Source organism: Strongylocentrotus purpuratus, unplaced genomic scaffold (assembly GCF_000002235.5).
Source record: "Strongylocentrotus purpuratus isolate Spur 01 unplaced genomic scaffold, Spur_5.0 spur5_contig_862, whole genome shotgun sequence".
NCBI lineage: Eukaryota > Metazoa > Echinodermata > Echinoidea > Camarodonta > Strongylocentrotidae > Strongylocentrotus > Strongylocentrotus purpuratus.
The window spans coordinates 1,326,752-1,350,092 of record NW_022145571.1 but is presented as its reverse complement, the minus strand read 5'-3'; the positions used below and the strand labels follow the sequence as shown (position 1 = coordinate 1,350,092).

General features: G+C 37.0%; 2 protein-coding genes across 2 annotated transcripts; one reads left to right on the top strand and one right to left on the bottom strand.

Moving 5' to 3' along the window:
- The first annotated feature begins 1,929 nt into the window (after positions 1-1,929).
- Positions 1,930-11,722, top strand: LOC115919174. Its single transcript, XM_030972282.1, has 7 exons — positions 1,930-2,187; positions 5,393-5,418; positions 7,787-7,990; positions 8,412-8,595; positions 9,260-9,402; positions 10,038-10,580; positions 11,283-11,722. Exons 1-7 carry the CDS (start codon positions 2,142-2,144, stop codon positions 11,319-11,321), a joined length of 1,185 nt encoding a protein of 394 aa, XP_030828142.1. The 5' UTR covers positions 1,930-2,141; the 3' UTR covers positions 11,322-11,722.
- A 1,950-nt stretch (positions 11,723-13,672) lies between these two features.
- Positions 13,673-19,108, bottom strand: LOC584500 (complement component 1 Q subcomponent-binding protein, mitochondrial). The gene is made up of 5 exons (XM_784359.5): positions 18,729-19,108; positions 17,972-18,113; positions 17,237-17,318; positions 16,103-16,330; positions 13,673-15,110 (listed from the first exon to the last, which is right to left on the bottom strand). Exons 1-5 carry the CDS (start codon positions 19,024-19,026, stop codon positions 14,964-14,966), a joined length of 897 nt encoding a protein of 298 aa, XP_789452.2. The 5' UTR covers positions 19,027-19,108; the 3' UTR covers positions 13,673-14,963.
- Positions 19,109-23,341: the final 4,233 nt, after the last annotated feature.

Here is a 23,341-nt window from a genome sequence, read left to right as displayed (position 1 = left end):
GCCATCTTTGTTTTGGGGTACTTCGTAAATGCACTTCGAAAGAGAGAAAAGAGTGAGAGGGGGAGGGGGGAAGAGGGAGGAAAAGAGAGAGAGAGAAAGGGGCGAGGGAGTGAGAGGGGGAGGGGAAAGAGATAGAAAAGGGGGAGCGAGGGAGGGGCGAGGGAGTGAGAGGGGGAGGGGGAAAGAGAGAGAAAAGGGGGAGCGAGGGAGGGGCGAGGGAGTGAGAGGGGGAGGGGGAAAGAGATAGAAAAGGGGGAGCGAGGGAGGGGCGAGGGAGTGAGAGGGGGAGGGGGAAAGAGATAGAAAAGGGGGAGCGAGGGAGTGAGAGGGGGAGGGGGAAAGAGATAGAAAAGGGGGAGCGAGGGAGGGAAAAGAGAGTGAGAGAAAAGGGCGAGGGAGTGAGAGGGGGAGGGGGAAAGAGAGAGAAAAGGGGGAGCGAGGGAGAAAAAGGCGAGGGCGTGAGAGGGGAGTGTGGGACAGAGAGAGAAAAGGGGGAGCGAGGGAGGAAAAGAGAGAGAGAGAGAGAGAAAAGGGCGAGGGAGTGAGAGGGGGAGGGGGAAAGAGAGAGAAAAGGGGGAGCGAGGGAGGAAAAGAGAAAGAGAGAAAAGGGCGAGGGAGTGAGAGGGGGAGGGGAAAGAGAGAGAAAAAGGGGAATGAGGGAGGAAAAGAGAGAGAGAGAGAGAGAGAGAGAGAGTACTAAAAAGGAGGAGCGAAGAGAAGAAGAGTGCGGAATAGAGATAACGATACACAGATATTTGTAAAGAGAGGGAGGTAGAAGGGAGGAATTAGAGCGAGAGAAAATCGATTATTGCAACATCTACAGAAGAATGGTTGGTAGCCTATAGATTGAAAGTCTGACAAATTCGAGCGAATTGAAAGTGATATATTTGCCGTATCACGATAGCATTAATAATTTAGTATTCACGAAAGGACAAAAAAGTATCAAGGGTAATATCTTGGCCTAAGGTCTGACATCAAGGAGAAAAACATAGAATAGGCTTTTGTGTATTCAGTGTTCTATACCCATTACCGAATTAGGTTTTTAATTATATATGTACTCATTAGTTACTTGGGCGATGACCTCGAATTGGTATAAAACAAATAATACAAAAGAAAAGATCCCGTTACAGTTACAATTTTTTTTCTATTTGCAATTATTATCGGCAACATAATTGTTAAACTTGGGATCCTAATTCATCCTCCCTCTCTCTCTCTCTCTCTCTCCAACTCTGTCTCTGTCTCTCTGTATTTTTTCTCTCTCTCTCTCTCTCTCTCTCTCTCTCTCTCTCTCTCTCTCTCTCTCTCTCTCTCTCTCCTTTCTTTCTCTCTCATGTCATGTAATGCTACAGGTATTAGGGAACTTAATTTGAACGGGGGCGGGGCTGCAGTCCCTATACCGTGTATCGTATGCATAATTTTTGTTTAAATCTTAATAAGCTTTTGGGTACGTGTCCCCTTCACCCTGGAGCTCTCTTTCCATGATGTTATGAGCCTTCATCTTATATGGTCGAATAGATAATAAGCGCGGTCGACAATATCTATACGGATATGATTGTATATGCATGTATACGATTTTATTTATTGCCCACCACAATGCAAGACGACGTATTAATTTTTTGTTGATTTCAAACTAGTTTATCGCGAACAATTTCTTACCCCCCACGAGGTAATGCTTTTTGTTATAAGGATGACATGTTTCCCGGATGATACCCTATATATGTTGTTTCTAAGGGAACTATTCGCCACCCCATCGCAACAATGACGAACAATAATCGAGAACGAAGCATTATACCGTCGAATCATATAATGGTATTCATCATCTTTATAGCCATTGCTTATCAGGGATTTTTAATCAACGCATCGCATGTATTGTACCTTATCGATTTCTCTTTTTGATTATCCAGAACAATGAACGATCTTGTTATTCATTATCATCGCATGCAGGATATGACTATTTAAAGAACTGCCATGCAGCCGCGTAGATAACTCTTATGTGTACGGTTTCCTGGCTGGCCGCGCAGCAAAACGTACCAAAACATCATTTCCCAATCCGTCTTCATTTCGGTAGCACTGTCAATTATGGTATCGCAGGACGTTGCTTTTAATACTAGACACTGGATATATTTTAATAGTTTATCGCCATGGATGAATTAAGTGGAAATACCGATATATCAACGAGGAGTAAACGTGAGTATTATTTTACAGTATTTGTTTTCTAATGGTAGATTATTGGCCTACCATCGGCGAAAGACTCCCAAACTTCAAGTGATATTGCCGAATAAATCGTCATGTCAAGTGCGTGCGGTTAAATTGCGTTTTAATGCGCTTTATGGAAGGGAAGATAATATAATTATGTTCTCAAAGTAGATAAATTATAGACGTAAACATCATAGAGTAGGCAGAACAGTTCTACTAATAGAAAGGTCATGTAAACGTTTTACTCTTGAGACTTTCATGATTAAGACACACGATTAATTATCACCTCTGCCACGGTGCCACCATGACTTAAGCTGTTATAGCCGTTTATTGTAGACGATTGTGAGTAGAAATGAAAGCAAATAGTGTTATATGAATAGCACAATAAAAAAGATATATTCAATCATAATATATCTTCAGATTGGCCTTAAATGTCTGCTTCTACTTGTGACATATTCTTGACATCATTACCGTTCCATCTACATCTACAACAACCACCACCTATGACTCCAACACCCTACATCACCACCAACACCACTACGAACCCCCTACCACCACGACCCCACCACCACTACCACCACCATCATCATCATCACCACCATCTCAATCACCACCACCACGATCACCACTATCACCATCATCATCATCACCCTCACTACCACCATCTCAATCACCATCACAGCCACCTACATGTACACCAACATCAAAATTCGTTGCCATGGCATTATGTTCCATTTAGTATCAACTAATCTCCATTATAATTTCATTCTCTGATATTGCGGGATGAAATTGTATAGGCCTAGCTAGCCAAACACAATTCTTTCATTATACACTCATGGTCATCTAGCTATTGTGTATATATTAAGAGTATTTGTCCTTGTTTTTGGCTCTATCCGAAGCAAATGAATCATATTACGATATGATCAATAATATCATTATTAAGATCTATACAAAGGGGCGGGCTGAAATCACTCATATGACTAATTAGTATAACCAGTAATGTATTGTAGTTGTTGATTCTTGTCGAACATTATTTATGGAAATTAATTTTGTTTTGTTTTGTTAACAAAGATAGTATATGTACCTTGAAATAAATAAAAAAATATGCGTCACAAAAGATAAATCATAATGTTATAAATAAACAAATTAATAAATGCAAAACATTTAATGCAGCTGATATACTTCGACGAATATAAGCTCATTTCAAATGATCTTTATTCTTTTTTGGGTTTGTAGATTAACTGCCCTCGCAACCTGAAATAATATTGTCTTAATCATTGTTTTACTTTATAGTGTCGCAAATAAAAATACATATAATCAAAATCTTTTACAGTATATAAATCTTAAGTGCATTTTCTCTATTTTTAATTCTAAATATATACCGAATTAATTTTAATTTCAAAATACAATGTAGTTTCACAATTGAGCATACCATTAATGGTACATGTACATACATTGTAAAATGACGTGTAGTGAAATTCCGCCAAAAGTAAATACCGTTAATATTGTAATTTTTTAGTATTTGTGATTAAAATCCAAATAAGTTCAATTTCATTCAAATGTGTTGTTTAAAGGTGAAATTCAAAGAAAATCACAAATATGTCAACTAATTTATCACTAGAAACTGGTAAGCGAACAGATGACCATCGTACAAGTTTTAGGTCAACTACATATTGGGTGATTTATAAAAAATGCAAATACAACCACCTTCATAGCAGTTGGGATATACGAGAGATTCGCCGGAAAAATAACGATGTTTTAATGACGTCACTATATGGACCAACACAGCCCAAGCAGACGACATCCCATTAAGAATGAACATAATTGCAAAGCTATTATTTGTCAAATTATAATGAGTTTAGTGAATATAAATGTAATGGCATATCAAACCATTCAAAATGGGATATGACCCGATTCTGATAACTAAAATATTTTGCTTGTAAATACACAGGATAGGGGTTAATTAACAATTAAAGAAACCAGACTTTCAAATTGAAAACCCCCAGAATGATATTAAGGACGGCATTTGTTCCCTCTTGAAACGCCGAACATACCGCGGTGTGTGCAGCTGAATATACAATGGCGTCTTATTTTGTTTACAAGCGACAGATTCCTTTATTTTTGTATCGCTGCATTTGTCATCAAAATAAAACCATGCGCGGGGTTTAGAGTGAGGCAATATATTATACATTTAGCCTGGCGGTAGTGAAGTACGAAAAAGAACTCAAGAAAAGATGAAAACACAGGTACTGAAAATGTGTGAGATGTTATGGGACATCGTCTGCTTGTGCAAATCATGTACATACTGTGATCTCACACATCTCAGCAGCGTTCGGAGAGCTCTGCAGGTGCTATGCCGGGGCTGTATTTAAGCGTTTTCTAATTTATAATAATCCTTACTTCGAATGTTTCCAAGCACTGAATTTTGATAACCTTGTCGAATCAAAGTTTCAACTTTGCAATAATGAAAATAAAGTTAGTTTTTAAAATCAATGAATATCTACTTTAATGTAAACAAAGAGATATCAAGATTTATTTTTAACGATTTACATCATGAACACAGTATTAATGTTCATCATTATAAAGTAGATTAGGTTATTTTTCATTGCAAAACGACGCGTAACGCAAACCAATTAAATATCCCTGACTGATTTTTTTTCAGTTCATCCAGCGTGAAGGACGTACTATCATCTCCTCGATCCGTTTCGCTATAATGGCTTCATTCAATTATCTAATTATGTAACGAAAGTGACGAACGCAGTGGTATTTAATTTTAATGAATTCATATTTGTATACCTGGTCCTTGAAACGTCCTACTTCCTGACCATTTCTGGTCCATTTACAAGTGTCAATTATTCAGTAATTGATTGCTCTAGTGGAGCCATAGCAGTGCTTGCCCTACAGTTTACTGTGTAGACCTACCTGACATATTTACTCATAAATTGTTCAGCGTTATCATAAATAATAAAGCGATACCGTAGTTTTCCTCTTTGGTGGAAGTATATCGTCATGGTTATGCTCCAAGCCCGATGAAGATGATATCTTAATTATATTTCCTCCACAAATTAAAGTAATATTCTTTTCCAGCATCTTTTGACAGTTTTTATAGCCTCCTATTGAAAGTCAGTGTCTCGTTTGTGTTATTTTCTTGTATACCATAAGCATCCATTTTATTTTCTTTGTTCCATTTTTTCAGGATTACCAAAGGAATTGGCAGATGAGGTATGTATGATCTGCAGATTTCCCGTCTTCTCAAAATATTAAACAATATTAAATAATAAACCTATGCAAAGTGAAATGTCTCAGAGCAAAATGATTTGACATAATAAAGAGAAACTTTAAAGTGCAATGAAATGATTATCAGGGTGTTAACTATTATATAAGTCCACCCAAATCGATTTAGGATTTTTAGCTTTAGAATCCAAGCCATATTATATATTAACGAAACTCCGTTGCCCAGGTACCACAATTGATTGAAAAGTATAGAGAATCTTCTAAAAATAAACATTTTATCCCCTCTCCGTCTCGCTTTTATTAGTTTCCCCAAACACTAAATTGACTTTGTTTTGAATTTGAAAGATATTAACAGATCGAGAAAATGAGCCCTTGATTGTATATTCGAGTGAAATCATTAGTATGAATAGTATATAAATAAATGAGTCGGCCTACGAGTTTATTGCAAATGTAATTAATTCCCATCGAATTGAGAAATACAATACGTTCAATACATTTATCATGATGATGGGAAAGAGATTGCATTCAGAAATCAATACAATTGTTGTCAATGTCAACGGTACGTGCGGTAGGGTATAGATTCCGTACAGCTGGATGTTTACCAACTATATTATCCCGTCGAATAGTGATCATGTCAAGTATTTGTTACCTGGTGAGACCACGTAGTGATGGTGATCAGTGGCGTAGCTAACGGGGCACGTGTCCTCCCCCGTAAATAAAACAATACACAAACAAATAAAGATCGAAAGCGAGAAAGAAAGTGAGAGGGAAGACATCGTAACAAAAGAAGAGAAATTACTGGACTCACTTCGACACCCTACTGCTCTCGATTACTTTGTTTTCGTAATTCCTTCACCGAATAAGACCAGTCGCCCCCCCCCCCCCCCCCCCTCCGCTCCGCCCCATGGCACCAATTATCCCTCAATGCTAGGATCCATGAAACGTCATTGTTATGGCAACAATGCAGTGATGATGTCATACTGCGTGTATACACTATATAGGAAACAAAGGTTCAAATTCACACCCTGCATGAAAAGGTACAATGGTAGCATCACATTGGGTGCAAACGATAGGGTTCAGTTGGTAGGCCTACTTCCTGCACCCTACAGAGGTGCAATATTTGAAACCCTGGAAGAAGCGAGGGTGCTAGGGTGTAATATTTTCAGTGTAGGGGTATGGTGGGAATCGATTGAACCTCTAAAAGTCCAGTTTCGTACCTATATGCACGTGACGTGAGTGCAAAATAAGTATGCCTATATAGATATTCTTTCTTGTGTCGCCATTGATATACATCTACGTTTGAATATACAACTGTTTGATATAACAAATTATATCATTAATATGTACTAAATCATTAGCAAACAAAATCAAAACCTTTAAAATATAATATTGCCAGAATTTAATGATTTCCACAGTAAAATTACGTAAACGTTATATAATGGACGTGTTGAAAATACGGAATTGTAAACAAGCTTATGGACTACTATCCCAGATAGGCTGAATGCATACGTTGTTGTTTCTCGGCAGTGCACTATACACATGCAGTTAAACCAACTACTGAGCAATATACAGATATATAATCATCGCTAATATACCAATCTACATGTAGATTGACCTATAACATTTCTAGACGGGAGGGCATATGGACGCAGATTTATCGATTAAATAATTCCGAACTCCACTGTTTTATTATGATAAGAGGTAAGGTATATGATGAAATCATTTACCTCCATAAACATTGCCACGTGTAATATAGATCCACTGGTGTAGAGAGAAAGAGAGAGAGAGAGAGAGAGAGAGAGAGAGATGGGAGTAAAGAAATAAAACAAATATATCAGGGATGACGTCAAGAGAATATAGAAAAATGAGAGATACAGAGCGAGAGAGAGAAAGAAGGATATCATTAAAATAGTGGTAAAATTTAGTTTTTTTTCATCTCATTTGTTTAAATAATGGAAATATAGATCACGACACACACTTTATGTAAAAATGCAAGCTGAAATCCGTTGCTACTTGTAACTTATACATGATGAAGACCTAATAGTTCTGCCCCTACCCCCCCCCCCCCCCCTACCCTCTTCTTCAGCATCATTTGTCCTGGGACCCGATTCACAAAGCTATTTTTTTTTAATGACAAAATCTGCTGATAACCAATCAGAAGTAAGGATTTCCGTAGCTTATAACAAAAACCTACATTATTTTGTCATTGATGACAAGTTTTGTGAAATGGGGCCCTAGCTGTTCTTTCATTCTCTCCATTACAGCGCATAGGAATATATATTTATGATATGCGCTTTATAAGTATGGTCTATTATTATCATCATCGCCGTATTAATCATCATGATTGTGTAAACAGGTCGAGACTCCAGGCAACATCTTCGTGCTGTCTAAGGAGGAGAGGACAGCGAGGCTCTTCCATCTCCGGTACAGCGCTAGAGAAGATGCTTACTACCGATATGCCCAGAGAGAACCCGCCTTGAAGGGGTGGAAAGAAGGAGCTTTTAATGTCGTCAATATGCAACGCTACCACGCCATCAAGGGGCCTCAAATAGGAGAATGGGTAAGAGGTCTGGGTGAGAGGATATAAAAGGCTTGCTCAGAAATGAAGCGGTTTATAATCCCCGGTTTTTTTAAATTTTTTCACGTGGAAATAAATGGCAACTGCTCAAAACAAATTTATGAGCGAGGTTTTACAAGTTATTAGTGGGTAATGGCGTAGCTACGTTGGGGGGGGGGGGGGGGGGGGAGGCACGTTGATGACCAAAATTATTTTAAAAAATGTAGTAAGTATATAGCGTCATGGCGACATTTATATGACATATTTAACTTACAAAATGTTATTTTTGCAAGGATATTTTCCTGAATTATTTTCATTCCATCGCTACTATATGAAAATATCATCGAATTTATTTTGTATAAGCTATCATTGTCGTCTGCCGTATTTTATTAAAAGGTTCAACCATTTCCATCCTCCACTCCAGACCTATTTAACTCGGAAACCCAGACACTCTAGTGGGTCTATCAGTTGGTTCCTGGATCTAACCCAATCTGGTCTAGTCGTAGACCAGGTCTATGCACTCACCTATAGTCGGACACTCTCCGGTGGAAACGTAACCTTTGACATGAGGCGCGCAGATTGTCCGCCGAGCAAGGGGCACAAGACAGGTGAATATTGTGGTGAAGTGTGACGTCATCAACAAATATATATTTTTGGAATTTCTCGATTTGTTCTTCATTTTCCGAAAGAACATTAAACAAAATGTCCAAATGTCGAAAACCAATTGAATAGGTTAAGTATAAGCTGAGATATGACCATCTGAATAAATAGATTTCCTCTGGTTCATAACAATACGAGCCAGAGCAATATAACACTGAGTTCATATTATATAGGAAATCTATTTATGATGTCACAGCTTCGGTTGTTTAATTACCTTGCTCTTTTCTTGGGGTGATTGGTGTGGGGTAATGTCAGCTTGATATTCACGCTGGTTCTCTCATTTATTGTTCATGGGGACAATTTTTTATGTTTTGATTGCGGTGTTTGTGTCAGGTACAGATGTATACATAATAATATTTAATGGGGAAGAAATGTGAAATGTCTTTTTCAAATTTTGAAGATTTTTCTTCTTTTTTTCTAAAAGAGTGAAGATGGATAAAATCATGGAAAAAAATCACATGAAAATGATATGTAAACATCTGGATATAAAGAGAAGACGAAGGAGAAAGAAAAGAGAGATGATGGGCGACGCGAGAGTGAGGACGTGTCAAAACAAGAACAAATCTTCTATGAAGTACTAGTGATTATCATTCCTGTTTATTATTTTCATAGAAAGTAGTATCAACGGTCTGATCTTTGCGGCCTACCTAGATGGAGGGTTACGCAAACACGAGAGGGCGCAAACTCAACTCTTCTTCCAAGATTGCCTAGAGGATCCTGAAGGCTTCCCATTTGATCTCCTTATCACACTGAAGGTAAATCGGGGCGAGAACTTGAGAACTTATTTGGATGTTGAAAGGAAACCCTTTTAATGTTATTAAAAGAACTATTCAGCTTTTATTTCGCATTTAAAAAAAAGTACAGACAAACAGATCTTACTCTTAATAGTAGCCACCCCTTCAATAAAGGCCTCTGTCTATAGCGGTCATGCATTTCGTCTCCCTTGAGAAATGTATGTTGTAGAAAGGCCACCTTTCTTCAGTGGCCACATTTTTCCCCCTTGGGTGGCCTTAATAGACAGGTTTGACTGTGGTTAATTGGTGCATGAATCTATTCTAAACATCTTTAGAAGACTCTTTAAAAGGCACATTAGGGAGTATCAGCTTTAGATATATATATACATTTGTATGTTTGCTTCAGAATACGTTTCTAAGATTTGCTGAGAAAAATGGAAATCTTGAACATGTATAAATCAAATGTAAAGGTAATATTTCTACCTGATCTTAGTTTTTATTGATCATCTTGACGTTACAAATGCTTTGGACAAGTATTCTGTCATAACTCTCGTCTCCCCATGGATACTAATTTTCAAGCTCTTTATTTTGCAGATATCGAGTGAGCTTTGGTGTGATATTCTTATTCAGACATGTATTTGCTTCTACTTTTGTAGCCATCAGATTCTAAAGAAGGCATAACAAATAAACCAAGAACGAAACCCGGACCTCTACAGCCATTATCTTTTCCTCCAAGACCTCATGACGTGCCTACCAAACCAGCAAGGTGCACGTGCGCCCGCAATCACAGAAGACGTCGAATCAGCGCTTCCATCGCAGACTTCAGGGACAAACCTACGTGCTACGAACAGGACGAAAGGGGTATCATATCTTCAGAAAAGCTAGAAAGAGGTCGAACTGGGATACGACCGAATGGTGTGGATACTTGCTCTGTGACCAAAGACATTAACGCCAATAGATCCATGTTACTTACTGAACCGAACAGGACAATGCGAAGTCTTGAAGCAACATTGGCAAACCCACATAAGAGAAATGAACGATTGGGGTCTGACCGAGGCAATGGAAGTATTAACCTAGCAAGGACAGAACAGAATGTAGAGACATCAAAATGTCCAGAACATGGGACATCTAGAAGATTCTCTGTGGCATCAACAGCTTGGGAACATAGACTCGATAGAGGCATCGACAATGAGAACCTGGTGAGTAAAACAGTTAGTTTGAAGTGCATGTCATTTCTCACTTTTAATCAAGTCTCTACTGCAATTTTCCCCTAAACATGGGTTCCACTTTTAACAAAAATTCCATTGAAAATGGGTCCGTTTTTTCAAAATTTCCATCGGTCTTTTTTTCGAGAAAAATGACCCCTAATAATGGGTAGGGGGTTCGAGGCTTGAGCAGCACACCCCCGTTCAAACCTATTCTGTATGGCTGAGGAGGCCAAATTGTTTGCTTCAACGATATATTTCTAGTTGTTTTGTTTTTCCTGATTTCATAAAATGTTATTATACTTTAATATTGGAGCTAATATAGCAAGACCTCAAATAGCAATCTTCATAAATATCAATTTTTAACCACTAGTAGTAGTAGTGACTTCCTCTTAATATAAGTCATTGCAACACAATGAAAATGACAAACCAATTAACGGACCAACACTAACCACGACTTTTTTAATTAGGTTCTAGCCGGTAAATTCTCAATCTATATACATTCAACTGCAATGGTCTTTTTTATAATTGTGTTCTACGGAATTAGCTGTGTACTCTCCCTCTGTCAGACCTCTTCTATCTGAACTTTTATATCAACATTATTTATCTGTAATGACCACTGCCCTCAGTGAATGTGATGTTATGGTTGTTTATCGATTGAAATCAGATTGGACCTTCTCATCTTTCCTTTCCCAGGTCGAGAGTAGACGAAAATCAAGATGTGTGATCTTATGACGGACAGAACGATACAGAGACAGGAGTAATACAGTCAAACCTGCTTTAGTGACCACCTGTTCATAGAGATCACCTGTCTACAAAGATCACTTTTCTTGGCTCCATTGCTGGTCTTTACAGACAGGTTTCACTGTACCTGTGGGATACACCAATGGACTCATTTTCGTTCAAAGACCACATGCAGCCACCAATCATCTATCCCAATCCGAGAGAGCAATACAGCCTGAACAATTACTCATAGAATTCATCGTTTGACTCTCACAGTTATGAATAATATTTTGCGGTGAAGAAGTTCAGGGAACATCATTCACCATAGAGAATCTGGGAACTGGCACGATGATCATAAGTTTGCACTTGATATTACAAGTCATTGATCTACATTTGCCACACTCAACCCAAGTGATGTAAATGGGTACCTGGCAGGAATGAATTCCTTGAAATACTGGAGGGCTGTAATGGCAGCTAGGCTACAGCCGGGGTAATAATAAATGCGCCTCGGAATAGAATTTCTAGATACCGGTAGACGGCGCTAAGAATGCCTATACTTATTATTATTATTATTATTACAATCGATGTAGCTCAAGCAATTCATTATCAAGATTGACTAAAGAGTGGATTTACAACTTGTGTGGCCAAATATATGCATCTCATCTTCTATGCACACTTTTTCTGAAATGGTCATTTTTGAGGTGTTGTTGGGACATATGCTTTGGTGGCAAGTGCTCTGGGATGTATTAAATCAACGATACAGGGTTATGGTTGGGAATTATTATATTATATTATTATTATATTATGTTATTAAATGAGTGGTCATTATTTTGCCTAACTGCTAAGAAAAAATAGTAAGCAACCAGAGGACCGACAGCTTAAGGTCCTCTCCAAGAGACCTGGTATTGAGGATTAATGCCTTAACAAAGGGTACTAACGCATTGCCTTGGTTTTGAACCCGGGTCGCCGGATTACGAGACCACAGCTCTACCAACTGAGCTATCGGTTTCATCATGTTAGATTCAGGATTAGGGGTAGATTACAGAACACATATAGTGTTGTTCCAAGGTTGAATCTGAGAAATTTATTACTAGCGCAGGATATTGAGTGACCAGAGAGCAATTATGGCTGGAGCATGCATTGTACAACCCCTCTCTAGCTTTGTAAATGTAATTTCATCAGTTTCATTACACTACCTTCAATAATATAAAATTTGAAAAATGTTCGACTATTCCATTTTCGTACTTCCCTGATATCCATATTCTGTTTACTTTTAAATATATTTTACTGTTAATTCCTGGGCCAATACGGTAATCTGGTAACTGTTTTTCAAAAAGGACTCTAGCTCTGCCACAATATAGGGAAATTCCATTTACAAATTATTGTACAATTTTTTGTCGCAAACCTTTCTTATGAGGTAGGGGGGGGGGGTACAATTTTCCAGCAAAATAAACGGGCAACAATTTGTCGATGACTTCACTGGATGAAATATTGTAAATCTAGAATGTTCATAAATGTGCAAGTCTCTGGATAAGTTTGTTACCTACCCTGCAGAATTGCCCTACATCTAAGCATTTTCGTCCTGACTTGAGAAATGCAGGATCAAATATATTGCAGGGCTCCATACCATCTTTTTTGGAAGAGGGTCTGGATAGAACTTTTTACAATATGTATGAATGAGCCCTATGTAAAAAGTGCAAATCTTGGGGGGTCCAGACTCAGATTTTGGGTATCCCAACTGTCCGGGGGCCTGTGGGTGTCGAGCCCTGTGTATTGTATGAAAATTATTGCTGATATTTGTAGTCTTTTCAAGATTTCTTTTAAATAGTAAGAAAATGTCCATGTATATCCAATTGAAAATAATAATGCAAATAAAAACCCCAACCTGTGCATAAAAAACACAAACATGTGATGTGGCTGTGAGCTGATACAAAATCTGACACATCACCACAGAGATGCCAACCTCTTGACACACAAAAAAAGACAGAGTATCCGGAAAAAAATAAATCAGATTTTGGAGAGAGAAATCAGATTTTCACGAAAACTTGACACTACCACTGGCCCGTCGGCCCCGGGCCAGTAACATTTCAGAAAAATGTTTTACTGGTAAGTACGGTCAGGTAAAATGTTTGCTCTTTCATTAAAATTATAAAGCAAAGTTTTTTTGGGGGGTCGCGGGGGTTTACTTGTATCTATGCGATTCCGCTGTTTTTACGGGTTTTAAAACTTTTTTTAAAGAGGTGATATCGCATTATCGTATTTTACTCTTATTATCGTACTAAATACGATTTAATCGTACTGGTTGGCATCTTTGACACTACTATTACTACTCAAACAAATAATGTTCTCTTATTCAAGGCTGATCAGTGAATGGAATAGACCTGATTTTAATAGATTATAGACTCGTCCATACAAAGTCTGATAATGACTTAAAGGTGTAGTACCTCACAAACATATCATTTTTCTTTCATGTACAATGGAACACTAGACACAAGGAGCGCATGTTTAAACAATTCTTCTTTTCTGCCCTAAAAGTCATTTGATTACACAAACTAATTGATGAGCGAGCCTTGGCAGAAAAAGTACTTTCCAAATTATCAGTATCATATGTCATGGAAAGCATTTTTGTTTGCTATTTTTTTACAGGTGTATTCAGAAATGCAAAATCATCATCGATTTGCAATATTTTCAAATAATTTAATTGATTTCTTTGTAAAAAGTGATGTTTAAAAGAACAAATAAAGTTTCTAACTGCAAAACATTGTGGTAGAAATCATATTTACTTATATATTGGGGTTCTATCATGATTTTAGTACAAAAATGAGTCATAACATTGGATTTGGTCTGTTCTTTTGTTTGTTACTATATTTATTAATAATAAATGAAGTTGCTTTGGTTAAAAATCAGGTAAAACTGTTATGTTATACTTTGTCTTTTTGTGTAAGATTATTACTTCAAATTCAAGAACTGAAGAACATAATTCTTTATTTAGTAAGGAATACATTAAGGTTTCATGCTAGCTCAGCGTTTAAGACCAAACAACTAACTGCAGGACTGAGAGGACTTTCGAATAATCAAAACATCAACAATGATTTTTGTATTATACAGGGTGGCCCAGTGCAACACTGGGAGATCTGCAATGGCTTCCCATACAATCAGTTGTGTTGACAAACACATGACATTTCCTTTCAACATGGCTAAATGTATGGGAAGCAGTTATGCACAAAATACAGTACTTGCTGCTTTAAACACGACTAAGGATGCATAAGTAGCCATTTTTTAATGACGTTGCTTCACAAAAATAGCCTAAGAATTAAAACACCTCACCCAAAATTGATGATGATGATGTTGTGTTACTAGAAAAAAAATTCTACTCAATAAAACAAAAACCAACGACAGTGTGCCAATGATGTTTGCAGATCGTGGGTGTTGCGTTCTTTTGGGGCCACCCTGTATAACATGATTAAAAACGTCATGCACACAGGTATCTTTCTATCCAACTGCACGTGAACATGCATTCCATAACATCTGTAGTATTCAGGTATAGTCTCTCAGGGTACAGCACGACTTCAGTCTTCGTATGTCCGCACCGACAGCCGGAGATTTATTAAAAAAAGATGACGAACTACAAAGTCCAAGATAGATTCAGTCGACTCATTTCTTAACGAACCCTTGGAGTTGGTTGAGAAAGCCAATGTATTGCCGATGTTCCACTGCACTGGATAAGTCTGAAAGCTTCTCACAGAAATCCTTATTGATCCCCCTCTCGGCTAGGTAGTTCTTCAGATGATCATAAAGGTCCTACAATAATGATAAAGATAAACAAATAATAAAAATAATTACAATAATACAATAACATTCTCTTTTGTATAAACCACATATCACATCATCTGTTGCGAGCCACAAGAATTATCCTATGAAAATGCTACAGATTGAAGTATGACTTCTTGCTCTAGGGCAGATGTAATCATTATCTTCAATGACTCTAGATGTACTTCCAAAATACAACTTTTATTAGATAGCTATGTAAATTGGCAGCACAAAATGTATCTTTAAGAATACGAGAAGTGGAAAAGCCAAGCCAGCATTCATCACAATCATTGCAAAATATTGGGCATTTTCGTTATAAAATTCCCACATAACTTATTGAATTTATTAAAACACATTGATGCACGTGAGTGGCATGGGTCATATTTATATAACTTGAAAATTCAAATCAACTGTTAGAAAACAATGGCAAAGATATCCTAACAAGCAAATGCTTCACACTGACTAGCAATCACTTGCTTGAATGAAGAGAATTGGTTTTCATCATCATTGATCAAGCATAAAGCTAGAACTTTATCCAAGATCCCCTCACTTTTGCTTTGCTTTCCCGGAAGCTTTGTTTCAGACAATATCAGCGATTTGTTTGGTATTTTTTCTCTGAGTCTCTTTTGCAGCTTACACTCAGCTGCAATAAAAGAATTTTTTTAAAGAAATGATCTGATCAGTCATGACCTATTGATCAACAAACACAAAATAAGTACCTTTCATAGCAAAAACTAGGAATCCCTCCAGGCAAAAGTTAGGAATACAATCATTTTATATATTTTTCACAGAGAAGTTTGCATAAAAAGATAAGAATCTAGGTTCATAAAATTAGTTTGAGGGCCCAAAAATATGAATGCTAGATTCTAAACATTGTGTGCGGGCAAGCACTGAATCCAATGACCGGGGTAATTGCAAGTGCTTAGAGACATTGTATTTAATGCTATATAAGCAAATATTATTATTATGATTATTTCCCTTACCCCATTCATGACCTCTGACCCCACACGATAAGCGCCCTCAAGGGTGTCCGTCGATGCTCCCTCTTTGGCAAACAGAACCTCATCGATGAGGAAGAGCTCATCATCGTCAGGCTCTGCATCGACCTCCTGATCATCTAAGACATCGTCTCTCTGGTAGGCACAGCTTATTCTCAGGCTGTTTGCTCCTCCCTTGCTCACCTCGACGTTGAAGTCTGGATACGATCTCATCTACATGGGAGAAGGGAGAAGGAAAGAAGGGCTTGTTGTTAACATGATCTATTTTGTATCTCTTAGATTGTCCTTGTCACATGAATCTGCAGCACTGGTTGCATCTGGTTGGGATATAGTTGAGGGCGGTCTGCGGACTATAGTTATATGGTTAACTTTGCCCAAGGCCTGGCAGCACAGTCGGGTGCACCCAGTGCTCATGTATTTTTGTGCGATTTGCTATTAATTAATTATTTTCAATTCTGTATTTTGATATCATGTGTTATCTGCCAAAAAAAAAAAAATAATAATTAGAATAGTGTCTACAGCAATCTGCATTTAAGGCTTGTGTTTTCCTCATTTTTTTCTTTGCTTTTTCCTATTATGCCCAGGTCATTTGCCCTTCAAAAAAAAGCATAGTATTGAAATTGTATTGAAATCTCCCACTCTCTCACACTACTATGTAGCACACATATTACTACTTTTCATATGTTTGTTTCCTCCTCCCCACCCCGAAACAAAAAATAAATAAATAAAATGAAAGAAAGAATAAAATAAACTCTTATGCATAAAATCCATGTTCATTGTATATTCTTGACTAAAAATGTTATTTATTCATTATTTATAGTACACAACTTTGATTTGGCTACATAGGGCTGGTGAACATGAGCTCCAAATCTTTAATTGAACGTTTTTGAAACGCCCAAAATGTTATAATTTCACCTAGTAGTAGTTTGAGCAGGGTAGTAAACATACTCCTTAAAAACTTCAATCCAAACCCCCTGTGAAAGGGTGATTGTGGAGCCCGGCTCGTAAAACTCATCAATTACTCTGATGGTAACACAAAAACTGGGAGGAGTAGGCATTTTAAAGACTGCAGTGCCAGAACTTCGGGAGGGGAGGAGGGGGGCTGGTCCAGATACTCACTTCAGGAGCAGCTTCTTCTTGGCCTTCCTCAGCACCACCTTCCATCTCTACTGAATGGTTGATGTTGAATCGAACTGTTATCCTGTTTTCAAATAAAAATCAGAAAGAAATGGGTATTATTAAATGCAATTTTTTTAAAATCTGAGTACAAGCTTCGTCAAAACGCAAAGCATGCAATTACCACAAATTTCTCAGGCCTTTTTGTACAAGGTCAACAGTACTATGCAATATTATCGCAACATGATGAATTAATGATGATGTTAAAGTAAAATAGTGGTATTTGGGCTAGTGTGAATTTTGTGTAATGGCCTAGTGTGAAGTGGCCTACTGAGAAGGCGGGAAAATCAATAGCAATACCTTCTAAATTGAAATACACTGTACAGTGTAGGTATTGCAATACAAAAAAAGCAATATCTGTCATAATAATAAATTCAAAAGTAACAATTTTACAGTATCATAAACCTGATAAAAGTTTAGAAAAACACTCTCTTTGTTGTTCAGAGGAGGCGCGATAGCTCAGTCGGTAGAGCAGTGATCTCGTAATCCGGAGAAAGTTGTATTTAGAACCCCCCCCCCTCCCAATACTTAAAGACACACAACTATTTTGCACATTGCATAAATAGCTGCCCCCAAGATGCATGAACCATGAGAAAAACTAAGTTTTTGTTTAGGTCTATCTTTACATAGTCTATGAATGATACCGACAAATGAACTGCAAATATGAAGCATTTTTACCTCTCTGCTTCTATATCTCGAGTGAGTTTGATGTCTGCGTCGTTTACGGTAACTTCAAAACCTGGAACCTTTGGGACATTTGTCAGACTGTCTTGCTCAACCTCAATCTCCTCCTTCAAGAAATTCACTAAATCACTGTCAGCTGTAAACCGCAAAGAGAAAAATGGAAAAATTATGCACATGTATTAACTTGTAAGTATTTGAATTGAATTTCATATTTGTTTATTCAATATCAAGATTACAGTCCCAAACTTGACACACGCGCGCCCACACCCCACCATCAGTACGCGAACGGTATGCAAGTCGTGTGTTGTGCAGCAGTTTGCTGTGAATTCCGTGAGAAAGTGTATAGATATAAGTCTTCTTTTTATTTAGGAAAAATACTCCAAAAAAAGATGAGAAAATTGACACGAAACAGGTAAAGAAACATAAACGACTTTAACTTTTAAATCATTAGAACAATTGATGAAGATTTACCTAGTCAATTTTTTGTATATTTTAGTAGGGTATCTAAAATTCTACACCCCAGAGTTACAAGTCAAAGTCTGGATATGATTCTGAACTAGCGCCCAGCTTGTTACTGTTACTGTTAGTCGCGTGATTAATTTTCAATTTCATGTTTATTTGAATTGAAACCCAAACTTGGCCAAACCGGCAATAATCATGATATTAATGATTTAAATTACATTTCATGACATCAATACAAGTATTGTCACTGATTGTTAGGGACAAAGAGTCACAAATCTTTTAAAGTTACCTTCGGTATGCAGACAAGCGCCTTTACAGCCACATGAACATGTTTTACTTGGCCTCGAAACCCTTGTTACTCCACAAGCCAGCGGACCTAGCGTGCCGTCCCCGCGGTTCCCCGTTGAGCTTCGCCGGCTGCCGGTGCATAGGTTCCACATCGATCGTGACAATGTACGGGGTGTTTGACATTCTTCTGACGATTTTAGCAAATATCTGGATGATGATTTGAAGCTGCTAAATTGTCTGCCACTATTGACTGTCCTGCTAATTGCTTTTAGTACTAATCTGGAGGAAGAAAACGCCATTTTTATGTATTTCTCTAGCCGTGTGTTCTGCAACTACTGTAACACATGTGAGGATTTAGCTGATCACAACATGCTCTTCGTGGTTCAATATGCGTTTAGTACATACTTAACAAACTACTGGTGTAGCAGCGAAATCAAAGTCCGTGCATGCAGACACGCTTGCATCATAATTATCAGGGAGGTGACATAATCACTCCTTGATCATAATCTATGCGGTCCCACTTTTGTTTCAAGATTTCAGTTTTTACAATGAGAATACAAATACACGCAATACTATATACTGATAAATATATAAATGAATAAATTTACATGAGAAATCAAATTCAGAGTAGAGTAGCCAACAACTAACATCATAAATAAATAAAATAAATGGTATATATACCGACTATCTATTTTTCACTGAATGTCACAAGAAAAACAAATATATAAACGTCATCATGGTGTAGACCTACTGCATGATTTAGGCCAGGGCGATTTTTCTTGCCCGATTATCAGTATTCATTTCTCTTTTAATCACCAGAGAATAATGAATTAAAGAGAGAAATCAAAAGTGACTCTTGATCGAGAGTTATAAAATGCATACTGATTTTACAAACAGAACACCTTACTTCGGTGATGACCGCCTGAATAGACTTTAATTTGAATTCGGGGGGGGGGGGGCTGACATGCCACTGAGCACACCTCACATGCCCAGCTAAAACAATGATGTTTGTGAAGTTAGTTTTGAGCCGGTTAGAGGAGTGACAAATTCATAGGGTTGTGCTTCTGAATGATTTGCCTATAAAACCCTGTTTCATAGCGCTGCTTTGAGAATACAATATGAAGCAATTATGATGTGGCATAAAATCCATGCAAATAAAATTCACATCATGAAGAGCCTATAATAAAAATTGAAATTGTAATATAGGACTAAATTATAAATGATAAAAACCATAAGGTTTTCAGCTTATATGACAATAATAATAATTCAACTTAACAATATGCAAACTTTGACTTGATATGAAATGCTCATTTTGAATGATCACATATCAATCAAATCAATCTTGTTTTCCCCATCAGCCTGCCAAGATATAGGTCCAAGTCCCATCCGAAAAGTTTTGCTCGACGGTGAGAATAAAGACAATCACTATCGTGTTTAAGTCGTGAGAGGGCGACCTTAGCCTTACCACGATGATCACACGAGATATAAATACACTTTGCTTTGCTGCAAACTCTAATACGATCCCATATGCAGCTTGGATGGAGATTGATAGTCCATTTACGTAACGCCAAATGTAATGCATTTTAAAGCCCTACTGCACTAACTATAGCTACTTGCGCCCTCTATATAGCCAACAATGCCTAATCGGTGACCATGTCCCCATGATGCCTTTTTCTTATGTTATTGAGAGCTGATTTGATTGGATAACCACTTGTCAGTGACCATGCAGGGAGGTCTAATCCCTCCTGACCAAACTAGTGCAGTGGGGCTTTAAGGCCTCTTAATGAATTGTTTCATTCAATTTTTTACAAAATTATGATTGTATTTCAATAGTCAGAATGCAAATTGCATACATTACTTGTTATTCGGTAGGATTTATTAACATGTTTGTCCGACCTAACAGCACCTTGTATTTCAACTATCAAAATACGATGCTCTATCCAGGTGTATAAATGGAATAACTGTTTGCTAGGTAAACGTGTGATAATGTAAATACTCTTTGAAAAGGAGTATATTGGTGTAACGTATCCCCAATCTATACCAACAGTGTAGGCTACTAAGTAATTTTTTAAACGTCTTTGGTACTAAGTCAATAAGTGGATTGCTAGATTCGTGTGTCGCACATGGAGAATTTCGATTACGACATAAAGAAATTGAATACAATGACTGACAAAAATAGCATTAGGTCTAGCTATTGCACAATTTATAACCTTGTAAAAAAGGGAGAACAAGGAGAAGAAGAAAGGTCTGTAATACAAGACAGGATTACAGGAGCTTACGTTGGGGCCTGGGGGGGGGGGGGCATACCTTGTCCCACCCCTAGTGCCGGCACTGGATAATATTTAAGAAGGAAATGGGCAATAAAGACCTGCACGAGATAATGAAAGAAACAAAGAGAACAGACAAGGGAAATGGATAATCAGATTATATTGTGCTTGATATAACTATATTTTCCTTTCAGTGAAAGCCTGCTTTAAACAAGACGTATAATCCACTACTTAATGTCATATACAATATATATTGACTTCTTACGGTGTATTTTAAGTTACTATGGCAACAAGCAAAATACCATCTCCTAGAAAAATGCCCGCTGTTATTGTTTGTGTTTCTCTTCACCTCCAATGGGAATAGGAATCTTTGGAGCAGAGAAACTACTTACCAAAAATAAAAGAAATTCTTACATTAATTACAATAATTTGTGAGACTATTCAACCTTATTTTTAGTAATGATAAATACACTCTAAACAAGCAAACAAATTTGTGAAAAGATACACATAAAGTTATACATAGAACAAAGCGGGCGTTGTAAGCACAGTTTGAGTTTGATTCGATTTGATTGATTTATTTCTGCATTTTTCAACATAATACAAAGTAATAATACCTTTAAATCATTTCAAAATTAAAAAATGCAGGAGATCGTCAATAATTTACTAAGTATGTTAAAGGTAATACAAAGTTTTGGTATGGGGACATGAATTTGGTTCAAATGAACATATTGGAAGCATATGCGATCCTACAATATTCAGTGATCGTCGTCGCGGTCGAAATCGAGTCTTAAGTTATGAAATTATAAATAATAATCACTTTATATTGTATAGCTCCCTCTCAAGGTCAAGATATTAATTAAGCTATAAGATATTAATTAAGCTATAATTCGCTTAGCGTAATATCCAGTCTACAGGATCACACAGAACTCGCTCTCAACTATCAACCATCATCGCAAATATAAAACAATGTTTCTTGACTAATATCGACCGATTAGCTATTCCCGTTCGCAAATTATATACCACAACTACATACCGTATTCTGAGATTTTCATGGTCGCAGCTACCATTGTACGGCCGTAGGAGCTATTTAAAATTTATCAAAATTTACCGGGAGCACCGGTAAATCTTTATATTCAATTTTTCTTGAAAGCAGAAGTGTTTTAAGGGTTAAAATTTCTAGTGCTTTTAACACATCCACAGGGGCATCCAAATATATCAAAATTGTAAAGAATCACTATTCACCCATTTTTCAAAATTTCCCAAAACTTTGTAATACCTTTAAAAGGAGCGGAGTCTCTTTTATATTCGAGTTGTGTTTAAATTGCTTTGGATTATGATTCATGATTATTCTCAAATATTGTTATATAGCGAAGACACAAAATATGATATAATGATCTGAATGTGTCTTTTTTTATAGTAAAATAAATCTTTGACTGGGTTTCCTAACAAAGTGTGTGTTTTTTTAGTTGCCCCAAAAATGTTAACAACCCCTTTAACCGGGTTTTTCACGAGGAGTGTAACTCATTACGGTTTGGCTGTTAGATGAACTCCATATACTGCAAGTATGATATTCTTACTCAAGGGAACCCTGCGTCTCATACTGTGCGACCGCAGGGAGATTTTACAACACTTCCCTATTTATAGAGTAGGCCATATTGTGTTTACATGTGATATTGTATAACTCGGGACTTTCCTGTAATGTGAACACAAATGAAAACATGATGAAACAGGTGCTTATGCGGTTTGAATCGATTTTGTAAAAAAAATGTCAATTTAATTTAATAACCATTCACAAGTAGAATGAAATATAAACAATACTATCCATACCAATAGGTGAAATAATAAATGAAGGGATACATTTAAAAAAGCAAGAGGTCTGTAAAATAGAAGGTAGGCCTATCTGAATATGCCATATCATAATCAAAAATTACGGGGTAATGATACTGTAAAAGCGCTTTGGTCGGTTGCGCTGTAAATGCCAAAACGATTGATAAGAAACAGTAATTTTGTAAGTATTATCATCATTATAATTATTATTGTAAATATTATTATCATTATTTTTATGATGATTATTATTATGATTATTATTATTATTGTATTCATTATTAATTTTCCGCTGAAAAACAACGTAAAACATGTATTACCATAAACTATCATATCGTACAAGATAAAGATCGTTCTGCTTGTTTCAGGCGTTCCATTATACGGCATAATATTGGTCTACAGACATGTAATAATCTTGATATCTATAAATATTTATTCTTATTATTCATTATCAATTTAAAAAGAAGAAGAATATCAATCACAGAATACAATAAAACAACAGATGAAAATCATTAAATAGTCA